This window comes from Rhinoraja longicauda, chromosome 14 (genome assembly GCF_053455715.1).
Source record: "Rhinoraja longicauda isolate Sanriku21f chromosome 14, sRhiLon1.1, whole genome shotgun sequence".
Classification (NCBI taxonomy): domain Eukaryota; kingdom Metazoa; phylum Chordata; class Chondrichthyes; order Rajiformes; family Arhynchobatidae; genus Rhinoraja; species Rhinoraja longicauda.
The window spans coordinates 3875208-3894463 of NC_135966.1; the positions used below are offsets into that span (position 1 = coordinate 3875208).

At 45.2% G+C, this 19256-nt stretch overlaps 1 protein-coding gene across 1 annotated transcript in view; it reads left to right on the forward strand.

The window, feature by feature from the left end:
• The window catches only part of rars1 (arginyl-tRNA synthetase 1), a 42175-nt gene that overhangs the window by 19404 nt on the left and 3515 nt on the right, over window positions 1-19256 (forward strand). Inside the window, exons 7-14 of the mRNA XM_078411316.1 lie at window positions 62-182; window positions 3451-3580; window positions 6475-6579; window positions 8308-8486; window positions 9583-9692; window positions 11082-11187; window positions 13499-13671; window positions 17317-17564. Coding sequence (XP_078267442.1) covers window positions 62-182; window positions 3451-3580; window positions 6475-6579; window positions 8308-8486; window positions 9583-9692; window positions 11082-11187; window positions 13499-13671; window positions 17317-17564 — 1172 coding nt within the window. The remainder of the gene's footprint in view (window positions 1-61; window positions 183-3450; window positions 3581-6474; window positions 6580-8307; window positions 8487-9582; window positions 9693-11081; window positions 11188-13498; window positions 13672-17316; window positions 17565-19256) is intronic.

Below are 19256 nucleotides of genomic sequence, written 5' to 3' on the forward strand. Positions count from 1 at the left end.
CCCCTTCCTGGTTACAGCCCTTTATATTGGAGTTTTAACGCCAGGTGTATATTGGTTTCAGGTTGAATCACGTCGGTGATTGGGGGACACAGTTTGGGATGTTGATCGCTCACTTGCATGACAAATTTCCAGATTACCTCAACGTTTCCCCTCCCATCAGTGACCTTCAATTCTTCTATAAAGTAAGTTTTCTCTTGTGCTGCACAAGGTGTTTCAGGATTATTGTTCAATAGACAATAAACAATAGGTGCAGGAGGAGGCCATTCGGCCCTTCGAGCCAGCACCGCCATTCAATGTGATCATGGCTGATCATTCTCAATCAGTACCCCGTTCCTGCCTTCTCCCCATACCCCCTGACTCCGCTATCCTTAAAAGCTCTATCTAGCTCAATGTATACGTAAACTTAAGAAAGTAACATCAATGTTTGTAAAGTAACTGTGATGTTACGAAAGTAGATCTGCCAGTCATATCTTTCTATCGTTACTTCTCTTTATTCCATCGTTTTCATTTTCCATTCATAGGCTTGTCACTTGTCATCCTGGCTCTTACGCATATTTTCTCTTTAGTTCTCTTTTTTTGATTTTTGCGTGAGATAAAACATCTTGTGACTTTCATGACAATCCTAAAAATAAATATGATTCTCTTGCAGTAAGTAGTTCATTTTCTTTCTGGGTCACGGGTAGCTGCTGCTCCTGGAGGAGCTGGACTGCATTCCATAAGAACTTTACAGCTTCGATGTTATCCCACTTTCTCATCCACTCCCTACACATGAGAGGCAGTTTACAGAGGCTAACTAACCTACGAACCCTTTGGGAAGTAGGAGGAAACCAGAGAGCCCAGAGGGAGAACGTGCAAACTCCACACAGAGGTCTGAATCGAACCAGGGTTTCTGGTGCTGTGAGGCAGCAGCTCTATCAGTTGTGCCACAGTGCCGGGTGTTGTGTCTTAGCTACCAACATAAATTATACACAAAATGCTGGAGTAACTCAGCGGGACAGGCAGCATCTCTGGAGAGAAGGAATGGGTGACGTTTCGGGTCGAGACCCTTCTTCAGAAGCTCGGCTCAGCTTGACCCGAAGCGATACCCATTCCTTCTCTCCAGAGATGCTGCCTGTCCCGCTGAGTTACTGCAGCATTTTGTATCTATCTTTGGTGTAAACCAGCATCTACAGTTCCTTCCTGTACACAAATTATATTTCACTGGATGCATTCATTTGTTGCAAAAAATCGTCACTGCGGCAACCATGCCTCAAAATGAGTTGAATCATTTCAGGTAATCAGTCTGATCATTATCCTGTGCGATTTAAAAAAAGGAATAAGCTGTTTGGTTCCATCACTCAATTAAAAGGTCAAGACCTGTGTGAGAAATACAAATGTTTTGCTCCTAAATATTTTTTAAATGGTTCTACGTATCCCTTCAAGGTTTAAAAAAAACAGTTTCTTACTCACAGAAACATGGAAAATGGGTGCAGGAGTGAGCCATTCGGCCCTTCGAGCCAGTACCACCACTCAATATGATCATGGCTGATCATCCAAAATCAGTTCCCCGTTCCTGCTTTCTCCCCATATCCCTTGATTCTGTAATTGATAGTCGTATCAACTACCCCCCCGAAAGACATTGCTGCGATTAAAAACAATATCATAAAGTTTCACAACCTTTATGCAAGCTGCTGTGTTGTACCAACTAAAAATACACATAAAGTTAAATATATTATGTTTTTATCATTGTTTCCTATTGCTGATTCCCGCATGACTATTGCACCTTTAAGTAATAACAGTATAACAGTATAACAGAGCTTTATTTGTCATTCGGTACCGAAGTACCGAACGAAACTACATAGCAGTCATAGAAAAAAAGAACACAAGACACATAGCCCCAACACAAACGTCCATCACAGTGACTCCAAACACCCCCTCACTGTGATGGAGGCAACAAAACTTCCACTCTCTTCCCCACGCCCACGGACAGACAGCTCGTCCCCGACCGACCCGCACAGTCCCCGCAAGGGGATGGAAGTCCCCCCGGCCGAATCGCACCGGGCATTGGAACGTCTCGCGGCCGAGCCGGGCGATGGAAGGCCCCGCGACCAAGCCTTGCGCAGCTAAGTCCCGTGGTCGAGCCGCACCAGCGATGTAAAGTCCCGCAGCCGAGCCGCACCGGGCGATGTAAAGTCCCGTGGTCGAGCCGCACCAGCGATGTAAAGTCCCGCAGCCGAGCCGCACCGGGCGATGTAAAGTCCCGCAACCGAGCCGCACCAGCGATGAAAAGTCCCGTGGTCGAGCCGCACCAGCGATGTAAAGTCCCGCAGCCGAGCCGCACCGGGCGATGTTAAGTCCCGCGGCCGAGCTGCACCGGGCACTGTTAAGTCCAGCGGCCAAGCCGCACCGGGCGATGTAAAGTCCAGCGGCCAAGCCGCACCGGGCGATGTTAGGCCCCGCAGCCGAGCCGCACCCCGCGCCGTGAGGAAGAGAAAAGTTTCCCCCACCCACACCACCACCCCCCACACATACACAACCAAAAAAAAATACAAAAACCATCCCAACACCGACACACAACAAAAAAAAAAAGGAAAAAAGACGAACAGACTGCTAGCGAGCCGCTGCCGTTAGGCGCCGCCACTTCCGCTGGCAAAGTTAACATCGCTGCTGGACAACGACTCCCACCCCATGCAGGACACTGTCACTGCACTGAGTAGCTCCTTCAGTAACAGACTCCTTCACCCCAAGTGCGTGAAGGGGAGATATAGGAGGTCCTTCCTTCCCGCTGCTGTGAGACTGCACAACCAGCACTGCTCCCAGCAGACCAGTCAACAATAACAGCTAAGAACACACAGAAAACTGATGACAATTTATGTATCTTTTATTTATAATGAATGATCTCTTGCTATCCACTTTGCTGCTGTAACACTGTAAATTTCCCCGGTGTGGGACGAATAAAGGAATATATTATTATTAAATGTAGTTTACCTGGTTCTTCCTGACTGGGCAGAACTTATAAGTAAATTCAACTCCAATACCAGAGTAAATAGTTTGGTAGATTTTTTTTCATTGCTTAGATGTTGTAATTATTGTTTTTATCTTCACGCTACTGGAACTGATCACCTGGTTACAACCTTTCAAACCCATTAACATTATAGTATTCTTTCTCTTCAGAGATGCTGCCTGACCTGCTGTGTTGCTCCAGTTGTGTCTACCTTTAACATTATAGTAAAACCTTTTACATATTCGCCTGTCTCTAAAACCCTTTAGTCATAAGGAGACCAGAACATCTAACACAGTATTCTGTGCGGTCTAACCACATTTCTTTGCACACCTAAAATATCGTATCTGTTTGTCAACCCATCCCTCCTTAGTTCAATAATAAATCTGAAAAACGTGTTTCCTTTATCTCGGCCATTAATTTCATCTTGTACTTCATTGCAATTCTCAGCAGTTGTCACCTCTTTACAGGAATCCAAAAAAAGATTTGACGAGGAGGAAGCCTTCAAGAAGAGGGCTTACCAGTGCGTGGTAAAACTACAGAACCACGATCCAGATGTTATTAAGGCTTGGAATATGATCTGCGATGTTTCTCGCAAGGGTAAGCCAGCAATCCAGTGAATAATGGAAAGGATTTAGTTGAGATCTGGGATTTGTCAAAAAAAAGGATTAGCCCACCTGATAGAAAAACCTGGTTGGAAATGAGAAACTTCAAAGTTTCATGGTAAAGATATCAAAGGATGAGGACCGAAGGGAGATAATTATGGTTTAAGTCCAGAGTAGTCAAACTGAAGCTGAGTAAAAAATTAGAGTTGAAAGGTTTGAATGGCCTACTCGTGCAAAACTGTTTCGCCAGTAATTTCACTACGTATCTCCTTGTGTTCTGTGTAGGAAGGAACTTTAGATAGTGGTTTACACTGAGGATAGACACAAATTGCTGGAGTAACTCAGTGGGATGGGCAGCTTCTCTGGATAGAACGAATGGGTGATGTTTCGGTTCAAGACTTCCTCAGTCTTGTTTTTTGGACGAGATTTCGTCTCCCACATTCCAACAATAAGAGCAATAAAATAAGTAAATGACACAACCCCAACCAACACTAAACACAAAAAAAAGAAATATCCATCACAGTGAGTCTCCTCCAGTCCCCTCCTGACTGTGATGGAAGGCCAGAATGTCTTTTCTCTTCCCCTGCCGTCCTCTCCCACAGTCAGGCTGTTGTACTTGCCACGTTCCAGGCCGTGCTGGACGGTTGATGTGTGGAAACTGTTATTTTGGAGAGTCAATGGGCATTCATGGCATTCCTTGTTTAGGTTAATTACCAAGACTCACAGATATACTGTTTCTGAAGTTAGAATTCTGTCCTTGGAAGATTTCTAGAACCGTACAGTATAGGAACAGGCCCTTTAGCCCTCGTGATCCATATAAATTCCATTCCTTGATATCTATGTGCCTGTCTAAAAGCAGCTTATTTCCCACATCTGCCTGCACCACCACCCATCGCGTTTCAGGCACCCACCACAAAAACTTGCCCAACACATCTCCTTTCTAAAATTCATGTAGACAACATCCAGTCCCTCTACACTTCCATCCCCCACAAGGATGGTATTGAAGCCTTCCGTTTCTTCCTCGACCGTAGAACCAGCCAATCCCCATCTACTAACACTCTCCTCCGCCTAGCAGAGCTGGTTCTTAGGCGAAACCAAACGCAGGCTCGGCGATCGTTTCGATCAACACCTTCGCTCAGTCCGCCTTAACCAACCTGATCTTCCGGTGGCCGAGCACTTCAACTCCCCCTCCCCCTCCCAGTCTGACCTTTCTATCATGGGCCTCCTCCAGTGCCATAGTGAGGCCCACCGGAAATTGGAGGAACAGCACCTCATATTTCGCTTGGGCAGCTTGCAGCGGTATGAACATTGACTTCTCCAACTCTGTCCCTCTCTTCCCCTCCCCCTTCCCAGATCTCCCTCTATCTTCCTGTCTCCACCTATATCCTTCCTTTGTCCCGCCCCCCTGACATCAGTCTGAAGAAGGGTCTCGACCCGAGACGTCACCCATTCCTTCTCTTCTCTCCTGAGATGCTGCCTGACCTGCTGAGTTACTCCAGCATTTTGTGAAATAGATACCTCCAGTCCCTTGTCCTCATTAGTACCTTCGTGCCTCCTCAAAAATCACAAATCAAGTTGATAAATCATAACTTGCCTCAGACAAAACCATGCTTGCTGACATTCTCTTCCGAATGAGAGCTAATCCTATCACAAAGAATCCTCTTCAGTAGCTTCCCATCCACTGGCGTGAGGCTCACCGGCCAATAATTTCCTGGGCTATCTCGATTTCCCTTCGGAAATAGAGCAGTGCAGCACAAGGACAGGCCCTTCGGCCCACAATGTCTGTGCTGAACATGATGCCGAGACCATCACTTATCTACCTAGCACATAACCCTCCATTCCCTGCTTATCCATGTGCCTCACCAGAAATCTTTTAAATGCCACCAACATATCTCCTTAAACCACCTCCTAGGCAGCACGTTCCAGGCACTCCACCACCATCTGTGTAAAAAAAATTACACCGCACATCTCCTTCAAACTTTGCAGAATCAAGGGATATGGGGAGAAGGCAGGCACAGATTACTGATTGTGGATGATCAGCCGTGATCACAATGAATGGCGGCGCTTTTTTTAATATCAAAAATACTTTATTCAAGTAATAAATATTTACAAAACATCTTCTTTTCAAAAACCCCATCCGACATTTCCGGAGGTTACACGTTCAATGCAGATATTCATTTCCAATTTTACACAGAATCCCTTATTTGGAGGGGCGTCTCCACCACACCCTGCCCCCCATGTCCAGCAGCGGAAGGACCCTAGACTGTGGCCCTCCCTCACAGAGCCTTGGCGTTGGCTGCACCAAGCTTCAGTGCGTCCCTCAGCACGTACTCCTGCAGTCTGCAGCGGGCCAGTCGGCAAAATTCGAATGGCGGTGCTGGCTCGAAGGGCCAAATGGTCTCCTGCTCCTAGTTTCTATGTTTCTATGCCCCTCCCACCTTAAAGGCCCTTGATGTCTTCTTGGTAGAAAACTCAATCCCAGAATATTTTGCTGTCTTTTTCTTTGGGTATTACATTTGGCTCATTTTTTTCTCTGTTGACCATTTCCTTTCTCAGGTTGAATAGTATTATTTATACTAGCCTTGCAGGATGACCCTTGATAATGGAATCAGGAGGATATGGGGAGAAAGCAGGAACGGGGTACTGATTTTGGATGATCAGCCATGATCACATTGAATGGCAGTGCTGGATCAAAGGGCCGAATGGCCTCCTCCTGCACCTATTTTCTATGTTTCTATGACCCATGATTTGGAATATTCTATTTCCCTGTATTACTGCGATTTACTCTTGAATGCATTTATCCCCTCCCCCTCCCCCCCCCCTCCCAATCCTTAGTCTGATTATGGCTGCCTTCTTCTCAATTCCTCTCCAATTCTTTTTTTCTTTCAGAATTTCAAAAAATTTATGAGAGACTGGATATAAAACTTATCGAGAGGGGGGAGTCATACTATCAAGGCATGATGAAGGATGTTGTGAAATCATTTGAGGAGAAAGGTAAGGAGGCTTAAGGGCAACACCGTGGCGCAGCGATAGAGCTGCTGCCTTACAACGCCAGTAGGCCCGAGTTCAATCCCGATTACGGGTGCTGTCTGTACGGAGTTTGTACGTTCTCCCCGTGACCTCGTGGGCTTTCTCTGGGTGCTCTGATTTCCTCCCACATTCCAAAGATGTACAGGTTTGTAGGTTAATTGGCTTGGTCAAAGTGTAAATTGTTCCTCGTGTGTGTAGGGTAGTGTTAATGTGCAGGGATCGCTGGTCGGCACGGACTCAGTGGGCCGAAGGGCCTGTTTCCGCGCTGTATCTCTAAACTGTAGTAAAGTAAACTAAACTAAGCTAAGCTGATGTGAAGAATATTGAAATTTCTGCATCATTTAAAAGAACTCCAAATCTTCATGCTTCACGGTGGCGCAGCGGTAGAGTTGCTGCCTTACAGCAAATGCAGCGCCGGAGACTCAGGTTCAATCCTGACTACGGGCGCCGTCTGTACGGAGTTTGTACGTTCTCCCCGTGACCTGCGTGGGTTTTCTCCGAGATCTTCGGTTTCCTCCCACACTCCAAAGATGTGCAGGTATGTAGGTTAATTGGCTGGGTAAATGTAAAAAAAATTGTCCCTAGTGGGTGTAGGATAGTGTTAATGTGCGGGGATCGCTGGGCGGCGCGGACACGGTGGGCCGAAGGGCCTGTTTCCGCGCTGTATCTCTAAATCTGGAGTTGTAAATGGGAATAAAGTGGACAAATGAATTGATACCTGCCAATTTTCTTTGAAGTCACTGATTTATTTATTATTCAGCCAAATAATAATAAACTTGCCCGTTAGTAAGTTAAAGGCTGATTATTCTGTCGAAAAGTAAAATGCATTCGATTTGGATAATCAATAATAATTTCAAGTTATGGCAGCCTAGTTAATTAAATTTGAAAGCTTTGGAATATATTACTTGTTACATATCCTAAACAATTATACTAAATAAATTGCTGACAGTAAAGATTTAGATTTCTTTTTAGATTTAGAGATACAGCGCGGAAACAGGCCCTTCGGCCCACCGAGTCCGCGCCGCCCAGCGATCCCCGCACACTAACACTATCCTATACACACTAGGGACAATTATTACATTTACCCAGTCAATTAACCTACATACCTGTACGTCTTTGGAGTGTGGGAGAAAACCGAACATCTCGGAGAAAACCCACGCAGGTCACGGGGTGAACGTACAAACTCCGTACAGACGGCGCCCGTAGTCAGGATCAAACCTGAGTCTCCGGCGCTGCATTCGCTGTAAGGCAGCAACTCTACCGCTGCGCCACCGTGGCGCCCGAGAGAGAAGAATTTACATCGTACTAAAAACTCATCTGAGATTTTATGTACAGTTGCTTCCCACCTTACGATGCTTCGACATACGATATTTCGACTTTGCGAGGGTGCCGCTCGCTTCCGGCCTCGTGATCACGTGTATTAAATGTGTTTCCACTTACGATATTTTCGGCTTCCAATGGGTTTCTCAGAGCGTAACCCCATCGTAAGTTGAGGAGCACCTCTACACCTTTTAGTATTCTGTTATTGATTGGCAGTTGAATTTATAAAATAAATACCCAAAGAGCCATTCTGCACTGGTTTATTACCGACTTGTCATTTGCGTGAAGAAGCCGTTGTGATCAGTGTATTTTGTTTTGTTTTGCCAGTTTTCCAGCTGTATGATCCCAGGCCTGCATAATTCTCTCCAATAGGTTTGGTCCAACTTGATGAAGGGCGAAAGATTGTTTTTCCACCAGGCTGCCAGGTGCCACTGACAATAGTGAAGTCGGACGGTGGTTTCACCTACGATACTTCAGACTTGGCTGCTCTTCGACACAGGATCTTTGACGAGAAGGCTGATATCATTATCTACGTTGTGGATAATGGTCAGGTGGGTTAAACGCTGAAATCTTGTACCTCCGTCCCTCAGACCAATAAAATATCTCAGATACCTGTTCTCCATTCACTGTGCATTTTACCTTTGTTAGTTTAGTTTAGAGATACAGCACGGAAATAGGCCCTTCGGCCCACCAAGTCTGCACCGACCAGCGATCCCCGCACACTATCACTATCCTACACCCACTACGGACAATTTACAATTATACCAAGACAATTAACCTACAAACCTGTATGTCTTTGGAGTGTGGGAGGAAACCGACGATCTCAGAGAAAACCCACGCAGGTCACGGCGAGAACATACAAACTCCGTACAGGCAGCACCCGTAGTCGGGATCGAACCCGGATCTCTGGCGCTGATTGTGGCAACTCTATCGCTGCGCCCTGTTACTTTGGAAGAAATCTGTTGATTAGAATTATTCATGACTAATAGAAACACAGCACCCACTTCCACACTGCTCATTTGTTCCACATATCAAAAGCGGAACCAGTCACATTTTCTATCTTTAAAAAAGATTTCCAATCGATCTCAAAACTAATAATTATGAATTCTCAGATGATTCTCGGGAATGGATTGAAATGTCATTTGTACAGGAACGTAAAATTTACATTGAGGTATTGTAAGCAAGCAGTTGTACTAATTGATGCTGTCAATCTGTGGTTTGTGAACACTGTTTCTGTAGTTAGTGCCAGAGACCCGGGTTCAATCCTGACCATGGGTGCCGTCTGTATGGAGTTTGCATGTTCTCCCCGTGACTGTGTGGATTTCCTCTCACATTCCAAAGACGTACAGGTTGGTAGGTGAATGAATAGGTTTATTGGCCAAGTATGTACACATACAAGGGATGTGTCTTGGTGCTCCGCTCGCAATTGGCTTTGATAAAAATTGTAAATTATCCCTAGTGTGTAGGATAGCATTATAGTCTATAGGGAATGCTGGTCAGCGCGGACTCAGTGGGCCCAGGGGCCTATTTCGATGCTGTATCACTAATGTTTAAAGTCTAAAGATTTCTCATTGCATCAATATTGGAGATTGCTTGAATTCCCACCTTAGTCTAATCTTGATCACGTTTTTTTCCCTTCCACACCAGAGTGTCCATTTCCAGACCGTCTTTGCAGCAGCACGGATGATTGGTTGGTATGACCCTAAGGAGATTAGAGTGGAGCATACCGGATTTGGTGTGGTATTAGGTGAAGATAAGTAAGTAGTCTTCATCCAGATTTTCATCATTTCCCTCTGCATATAATTGATTATGACTTTCATAATTCTTTGTGTCATCCTACAATATTCAAATAGTATTTAGAGGTACTATCAAAATAAGTTTAGTGTAGAGATACAGCACGGAAACAGGCCCTTTCGCCCCACGTCGCCCAGTGATCCCCGCACGCTAACACTATCCTACACCCACTAGGGACAATTTTTACATTTACCAAGCCAATTAACCTACAAACCTGCACGTCTTTGGAGTGTGGGAGGAAACCGAAGATCTCGGAGAAAACCCACGCAGGTCATGGGGAGAACATACAAACTCCGTACAGACGGCACCCGTAGCCGAAGGGCCTGTTTCCACAGGAAATGGAGTATGAAGAAAGGTCTCGACCCAAAATGTCACCCATTCCTTCTATCTAGAGATGCTGCCTGTCCCGCTGAGTTACTCCAGCATTTTGTGACTAGGATGTCAGAACGAGAAAAGCAGTTAAATATCTATCATTTATAAAACTGATCCCAGGCAGCAACACATTTTAAGGTTCTCACAGATAAACGCAAAGTGTTGGAGTAACTCAACGGGTCAGGCAGTATCTCTGGAGAAAGATAATGGGTGATGTTCTTCAGTTGCGACCCGAAACATCACCTATCCATGTTCTCCAGAGATGCTGCCTGACCCGCTGAGTTGCTCCAGCACTCTGTGAAACGTCACCTATCCATGTTCTCCAGAGATGCTGCCTGACCCGCTGAGTTACTCCAGCACTCTGTGAAACGTCACCTGTCCATGTTCTCCAGAGATGCCGCCTGACCCGCTGAGTTACTCCAGCACTCTGTGAAACCTCACCCATCCTTTTTCTCCAGAGATGCTGCCTGACCCGCTGAGTTGCTCCAACACTCTGTGAAACGTCACCTATCCATGTTCTCCAGAGATGCTGCCTGACCCGCTGAGTTACTCCAGCACTCTGTGAAACGTCACCTATCCATGTTCTCCAGAGATGCTGCCTGACCCGCTGAGTTACTCCAGCACTCTGTGAAACGTCACCTGTCCATGTTCTCCAGAGATGCTGCCTGACCCTCTGAGTTACTCCAGCACTCTGTGAAACGTCCCCCATCCTTTTTCTCCAGTGATGCTGCCTGACCCGCTGAGTTTCTCCAGCACTCTGTGAAACGTCACCTATCCATGTTCTCCACAGATGCTGCCTGACCTGCTGAGTTACTCCAGCACTTTGTGTCTGTCCTCGGCATATATCCAGCATCTGTAGTTCCTTTTTACACATTAGGGTTCTCACAAGCTTCTTTAAGCTGAGAGGTTTGGAGTAACAATTGAATCGTATTCTAAAACAAGATTTTCTAACAACAATTTATTTTAATATTTTCTACCAGAAAGAAGTTCAAAACTAGATCTGGTGAAACTGTGAGATTAGCGGACCTGCTGGATGAGGGTCTGAAAAGATCAATGGATAAACTGTTGGAAAAGCAGCGAGAGATGGTAATGCCTTTAGTTGCCATTATTATTGTCTGCCTTGTTCAAAAATGCAGCCAAATGTGCTTTTTACAAGATCCTGAGTTTATCGTTCTTAACCAGAAATGTTAGACAATAGACAATAGACAATAGGTGCAGGAGGAGGCCATTCAGCCCTTCGAGCCAGCACCGCCATTCAATGTGATCATGGCTGATCACTCTCAATCAGTACCCCGTTCCTGCCTTCTCCCCATACCCCCTCACTCCGCTATCCTTAAGAGCTCTATCCAGCTCTCTCTTGAAAGCATCCAACGAACTGGCCTCCACTGCCTTCTGAGGCAGAGAATTCCACACCTTCACCACTCTCTGACTGAAAAAGTTCTTCCTCATCTCCGTTCTAAATGGCCTACCCCTTATTCTTAAACTGTGGCCCCTTGTTCTGGACTCCCCCAACATTGGGAACATGTTTCCTGCGTCTAATGTGTCCAATCCCCTAATTATCTTATACGTTTCAATAAGATGCCCCTTCATCCTTCTAAATTCCAGTGTATACAAGCCCAATCGCTCCAGCCTTTCAACATACGACAGTCCCGCCATTCCGGGAATTAACCTAGTGAACCTACGCTGCACGCCCTCCATAGCAAGAATATCCTTCCTCAAATTTGGAGACCAAAACTGCACACAGTACTCTAGGTGCGGTCTCACCAGGGCCCTGTACAACTGTAGAAGGACTTCTTTGCTCCTATACTCAACTCTTGTTATGAAGGCCAACATTCCATTGGCTTTCTTCACTGCCTGCTGTACCTGCATGCTTCTTTTCATTGACTGATGCACTAGGACACCCAGATCTCGTTGAACTCCCCCTCCTCCTAACTTGACACCATTCAGATAATAATCTGCCTTTCTATTCTTACTTCCAAAGTGAAGAACCTCACACTTATCCACATTAAACTGCATCTGCCATGTATCCGCCCACTCACACAACCTGTCCAAGTCACCCTGCAGCCTTATTGCATCTTCCTCACAATTCACACTACCCCCCAGCTTAGTATCATCTGCAAATTTGCTAATGGTACTTTTAATCCCTTCGTCTAAGTCATTAATGTATATCGTCAATAGCTGGGGTCCCAGCACCGAACCTTGCGGTACCCCACTGGTCACTGCCTGCCATTCCGAAAGGGACCCATTTATCCCCACTCTTTGCTTTCTGTCTGTCAACCAATTTTCTATCCATGTCAGTACCCTACCCCCAATACCATGTGCCCTAATTTTGCCCACTAATCTCCTATGTGGGACCTTGTCGAAGGCTTTCTGAAAGTCGAGGTACACCACATCCACTGACTCCCCTGTCAATTTTCCTAGTTACATCCTCAAAAAATTCCAGTAGATTTGTCAAGCATGATTTCTCGGGCAAAACACAAAGTGCTGGAGTACACAGCGGATTAGGCAGCATCCGTGGAGGGATATGTAAATGTCTCAAGGTTTACTGGAAGTGTAGTTTGACAAGATTTGCAAAAGCTGTGGAAAAAATAAATCTTTGCAACATTTCCCTTGGTCTCACCAGGTCCACATCCTTTCTCCTTCTCCACCTTTACTGTTTCAGGGGTAGATTAACAGCCAGTATGCTTCAAACCCATTAACTTTCACACTCGTGCTTCCCTTGATTATACTCCCTGTAAGGAATCCATGGCATTTTCCCCATTTCTTCTCTTCAATACAGGAAGATTTGGATAATTGCGTGGAGGAGGTTTTACCTCAGTCACCTTAAACGTCATTGTCTAGGTGCTTTCACCACCTGCCCTAGTCGTGTATTCCAGGCAAGTTTGCTGATGATACAAAAGTTAGCGGTTTTGCAGATAGTGAAGATGGTTGTGAAAGGTTGCAGCAGTTGGGCCGAAGGGCCTGTTTCCACACTGTATCACTCTATGACTCCATAACTAACACTGTTTATTTAAAAAAAACCTGTCTCACACATCTCCTTCCAACTTTTCCCTTCTAGTGCCTGACATTTCCTACCTGGGCACAAGGCTTTGACTATTTGTGCCTCACATAATTTTATAAACTTCTATTGGGTATCCCCTCAGCCTCCGACACTCCTGTCTGAAGAAGGCTCTCGACCCAAAAGATCAACCATTCCTTCTCTCCAGAGATGCTTGAGTTAAACCAGCATCGGCAGTTCCTTTCTACACACTCCAGTGCTGGCTCGAAGGGCCGAATGGCCTACTCCTGCACCTATTGTCTATTGTCTCCATTATGTTATGTGGTAATGCTATGCAAAAAAATGTTTTCTGCTGTTCCCACCAAGAAAAATATTTTTGTTTTGAATGTCCTTTCCTAGGTTTTGACCCCTGATGAGCTTAATGCAGCAAAAGAGGCTGTGGCATTTGGGTGCATTAAGTATGCTGACCTTTCTCACAACAGGACCAATGATTACGTCTTTTCTTTCGACAAGATGTTGGATGATCGGGGCAACACTGCAGCCTATTTGCTGTACGCCCTCACCAGAATCAGGTGAGACCCCTTTTGGGCAAAAGTTGTTCCTTTTAGGAATTAGTTTAATTTAGTTTTGTTTATTATTGTCACATGTACTAAGGTACAGTGAAACGCTTTTCTGACATGCTACCCAGTCAAAGAAGAGACTATTCATGGTTACAATCAAGCTGTCCGCAGATACAGAATAAAAGGCACAACATTTAGTTCAAGATAAAGTTCAACGGTCTCCAATGAGGTAGATTGGAGGTCAGGAACCCACTCTAGCTGGTGAGGGGCCGTTCACTTGCTTCATAACAACTGGAAAGGAACTGTCCCGGAATCTGGAGGTGTGCGTTTTCAAACTTCTGTACCTCTTGCCTGATGGGAGAGGGGAGAAGGGGGAGTGACCATTGGTAATGGTTGCAAGCATGTTAGTCTAGGTCCTCACTTTGTTTAAAAGCCCATTGCGTAAAGCAATCCAATGAAATAGCAGTTGCGTTTTTATACAGTCTCGTATTACAACAATATGTCCTATAAGAAAATAACTGCAGATGCTGGTACAAATCGAAGAGATTTATTCACAAAATGCTGGAGTAACTCAGCAGGTCAGGCAGCATCTCGGGAGAGAAGGAATGGGCGACATTTTTCGGGTCGAGACCCTTCTTCAGACTGAGCCAATCCTGTTATATGTCCTTGTTAGCAAGCTGTTCGAAGTTCCTGGCACTGTTAAAATCAAAGTGCTTCTGGGGCAATCTGGGGCAATGAGTTCCACAGATTCACCGCCCTTTTCAATTGCCACAATGCACAATGATGCCAACTACCTTGAATTCTTCTTTTCTTAAATATTACCTTCTATAATCTATTCTATTTGAACGTAAATCGAAAATAAATTAATCCCATTGGACTAATAGAATTCACCCAAACTTAGCCCATCTTACATAGAAACATAGAAAATAGGTGCAGGAGTAGGCCATTCGGCCCTTCGAGCCTGCACCGCCATTCAATATGATCATGGCTGGTCATCCAACTCAGTATCCTGTACCTGCCTTCTCTCCATACCCCCTGATCCCTTTAGCCACATCTAACTCCCTCTTAAATATAGCCAATGAACTGGCCTCAACTACCTTTAGTGGCAGAGAATTCCACTAGAATTATGGGGAGAAGGCAGGAGAATGGAGTTAGGATGGAGAGATAGATCAACCATGTTCATCTTCTAACTGAACATGAAATATTGTCTGACTGTAATAATTGCATTCTGCCACTAGAGGATCCCATTGCACCACAGAAGTTATTCTCCATTAAAAGAGACATTTGAACTCCGTATTTAGTTATTGCACTTTGCTAAAACAGTCACACCTTAATCCCCTGAATATTGCCTACTTCACTTATTTATCTAGCTTTGTCTTGAAGTTGTATTTATTAACTTGGCCTCATTAAAAGGACGTGCCTTTAGGAAGGAGATGAGGAGGAATTTCTTTAGTCAGAGGGTGGTGAATCTGTGGAATTCATTGCCACAGGCGGCAGTGGAGGCCAAGTCAATGTGTATTCTTATGGCAGAAATAGATAGATTCTTGATTAGTGCGGGTGTCAGGGTTTATGGGGAGAAGACAGGAGAATGGAGTTAGGAGGGAGAGATAGATCAACCATGATTGAATGGTGGTGTAGACTTGATAGGCCGAATGGTCTAATTCTGCTCCTACCAGTTATGACCTTGTGTCTGCCAGACAATGTGGGCCTAAGGGCTTATTCCTGTGCTGTATTGTTCTAAGTTCTCCCTGGTTTCACATAATTCTTGCTTTCAAAAAGTCCATGCTGGCTTGCTGTCAACTCAAACTATTATAGGAACCCTTATATTGTTTTATCCTGATTATCTATATACAAAAACTCTCGTTTGTTATCTTGTTTGTGACTGAACTTCAGCCAAAACGGTACACGATAGCGCGACAATTTTAGGCCCACCTTCCTCACCATTGTCACTTTAGTGATAATGCAAGTAGTATTATTGAAATCGGTGTTATATTTTTAAAGTTATTCACATTTTTAAGTTTAAAAGGAGGGGAGGAGGGAGGGAGGGGGGGGGAGTGGGGGAGAAGGGAGGGGGGGAGGACAGGGTGCCGCACCAATGCAGGAGAGGTTTGGGCCCAACGGGTCCACTTGGTCTAGTTGTCTTTAAAGACCTAAGTATATTTCACTTAATCATAAGTTCATATATTCTCGGAGCAGAATAAGGCCATTCGGCCCATCAAGTCTACTCCACCATTCAATCATGGCTGATCTTTCTTTCCCCCACAACCCCATTCTCCTGACTTCGCCACGTAACCTCTGACACAAATTTAACCTCATGATAGATTAAATCTCCATAACTTAAAAAATGATTTGTACATCAGCAGAGGGACCTGCCAAGGTACTTTCAAAACTTGTGTCTTGTAGTCAAGTTGTAATGGCCTGCTTCAATACCACTTTTACAATTAATTTCCCAATAGACCTGGTGTATTCAATGCATTAAAATGCAACAAGATTCTTCTACAAGCTGCAGAATTTAATATTTAACTATAACACATGGTAGTTCTGCATAACAGTTTCAGTTAATTTTTCCCTCACCAAAATCATAGTTTAGACAAAAATTAAATTCCAGCAAAATTAGTTGTTGCTTCCCAGCTGCTCTCAGGCAACTGAACCATCATGGTTCAGTATGGTTTAGCTGACTATTCTGGCTGCTTGGTTTTTCAACGAGGGTTTTAGATTTGCTGTTGTCCAATTCAGTGATAATTTTACTAACCTGTCAACCAGAGGAAATTGAGACACGAGGAACTGAAGTTTTTGGAATCTTGAGCAAAACACAAAGTGCTGGAGGAACTCAGCGGGTCAGGCAGCATCTGGGGAGAGAATGGACTGGTGACCTTTCGTGTCAGGTCCCTTTTTCAGACTCAATAGGTGAAACATCAGGTCCAGAGAAAATATTTGTCTTGTTAAACTATCAAATTTAAAAAATAATTAAAAAGCTCTTTTAGTCTAACCGGGTCTATTCGAGATAGGCCCAGTCTGTTAACTATATCTCCGCAGGAAGTAGAATTATAGCTGTGAAGAATTGTACTGCTGATACCAAACTTGCCTTCTTAGTACAGAGTCCTGGAGATTTCAATGTTTTTGACTCCTGTTTTTAGGACCCTTTTTAAAACACTCAGCTAAAATGCGGGTATCTGGTGATGGTTGGTGCACAGAAGATCAGGGTTGCTAACTTCCTCACTCCCAAATACGGGACAAGGTGCCTCCTGGCCTGAGCGGCTGCCATTGGTGGAGCGGGAGCACGTGGCCGCTGGCTGGGTGAGGTCACGCGGGGCGGTGACGTCACCCGTTGTCCCTTATTTGGGAGCGAGGAAGTTGGCAACCCTAGTAATACGGGACAAGGGCGGTCTCGTACAGGACAAACTAATTTAGCCCAAAATACAGGATGTCCCGGCTAATATGGGACAGTTGGCGAACCTACAGAAGATAGATTACGAATAGTGGATATGAAACTTGTCAGATTACATATAGGAAAGGAACAGACTGTGGAGAGAGTGGATGTAAAAGTGGGATAACATATGACCAGTGTGAACGGGTGATCGCTGGTCGGCGTGGACTCGACGGGCCGAAGGGCCTGTTTTCCATTCTGCATCTTTCAATCAATCAATCTCCTTGCAGGTCCATAACTCGACTTGCAAGCATCGATGATGCAACTCTACAGAGAGCGGCTGCTGAAACAACTATCCTGCTGACTCACGACAAAGAGTGGAAGCTGGGGAAATGCATCCTGCGATTCCCAGAGATCCTGCACAAAATCCTGGAAGACCTCTATCTGCACACCCTTTGTGACTACCTCTTTGAACTGGCCACAACCTTCACCGAGTTCTACGACAGTTGTTATTGTGTGGAGAAGGACAGACAGACGGGTGAGTCAAACAGCATTCTGCACACAAAGACAGACACAAAAAGCTGGAGAAACTCAGCGGGTCAGACGGCATCTCTGGAGAAAAGGATTAGGTGATTCCTTTATAGGTGAATTGGAATCAGCTTAACTAAACGCTAAACTAAACTAAACTAAAGGTGACATTTTGGGTTGAGGCCCTTCTTCTGAAGTAGGGTCTCGACCCAAAACGTCACCTATTCCTTTTCTCTCCAGAGATGCTGCCTGACCCACTGAGTTACTCCAGCATTTTGTGTCTATCTTTGGTTTAAACCAACATCTGCAATTCCTTCCTGCAGCATTCTGCAAACCCTTTGATTCCATGTTGTCATCTTTTTTTTGTTTATTTCTTTGGTGGTTAATACCAATGAATACAGCAAAGTGCCTTTTAAATCGCTGAACAAGCACTTTTGCGAACACCTTTCATATAGTCAAAATCATTAAAGAGTCCATTTTCAGAAGAGATCAGTTCAGTTGAAGAAGGGTCTCGACCCGAAACGTCACCCATTCCTTCTCTCCAGAGATGCTGCCTGTCCCGCTGAGTTACTCCAGCATTTTGTGTCTATCTTTGGTTTAAACCGGCTTCAATGTCGGGAGCCACGACCGCCCCGACGTGGCAACTACAACAGCCTGACCGCGGGAGAAGACGGCAGGGAAGAGAAAAAGACATTCTGGCCTTCCGTCACAGTGAGGAGGTGACTGGAGGAGACTCACTGTGATGGATGTTTCTTTTGTTTGGTGTTGGTTTATGATTGTATGGGTTACATTTTTATTGATTATTCTTATTGGTCTTATTGTTGAACTGCGGGTCATTTTTCATTTCACTGCACATTTATACCTTCATTTATTTCCTTCATACACATTGTGGTTCCGATGCTGCACTGCTCTGTGTACATTAGTAGACTCGTGCATTACTGGGAGAGGGGAGAGGTTGCTTTATACAGCCACTTCAGTATTTAATATGGACTGCAAAGGCATTAAACTCAAAAGATAAAAGGGAGAAAAATGTTGTGTAGGAAAATAACTGCAGATGCTGGTTCAAATCGAAGGTATCGCAAAATGCTGGAGTAACTCAGCGGGACAGGCAGCATCTCAGGAGACAATGAATGGGTGACATTTCGGGTCAAGACCCTTCTTCAGTCTGAAAAATGTTTGTGGTTATGAGGTTTTAAGATTTTTTTTTAAACAAAGGCTGGGGCTTGTTTATTCAAGATTCAAGATAGCTTTATTTGTCATCCAATATTGGACGAAATTCAGTCACCCACAGTCCAACAATAAAAGCATAAAATAGGCATTCAAATTACACAACCCCAAAAACACACAAAAAAAGAAACATCCATCACAGTGAGTCTCCTCCTCCTCCAGTCCTCTCTCTCCTCACTGTGATGGAAGGCCACAATGTCTTTCCCTTCTCCTGCTGTCCTCGCCCGCAGTCAGGTTGTTGTGGTTGCAGGCCGCACCGGACGGTCCACAGCGGGCCGAGCCCAAGGCGAGTCGCAGCCGCTCCCGCAGCCTCCGAAGACGGCCGGCTCCGCCGATGATAAGTCCGATCCGGGGCGGGCGAACACGCTGCTGTTGCCGCTGTTGCTGCACGTCGGGGCGGTCGTGGCTCCCGACATTGAAGCCCCCGCCCAGCAGAGAAATATCCCGCGGCCTCTTTTAGGCCGCGCCGGACGGT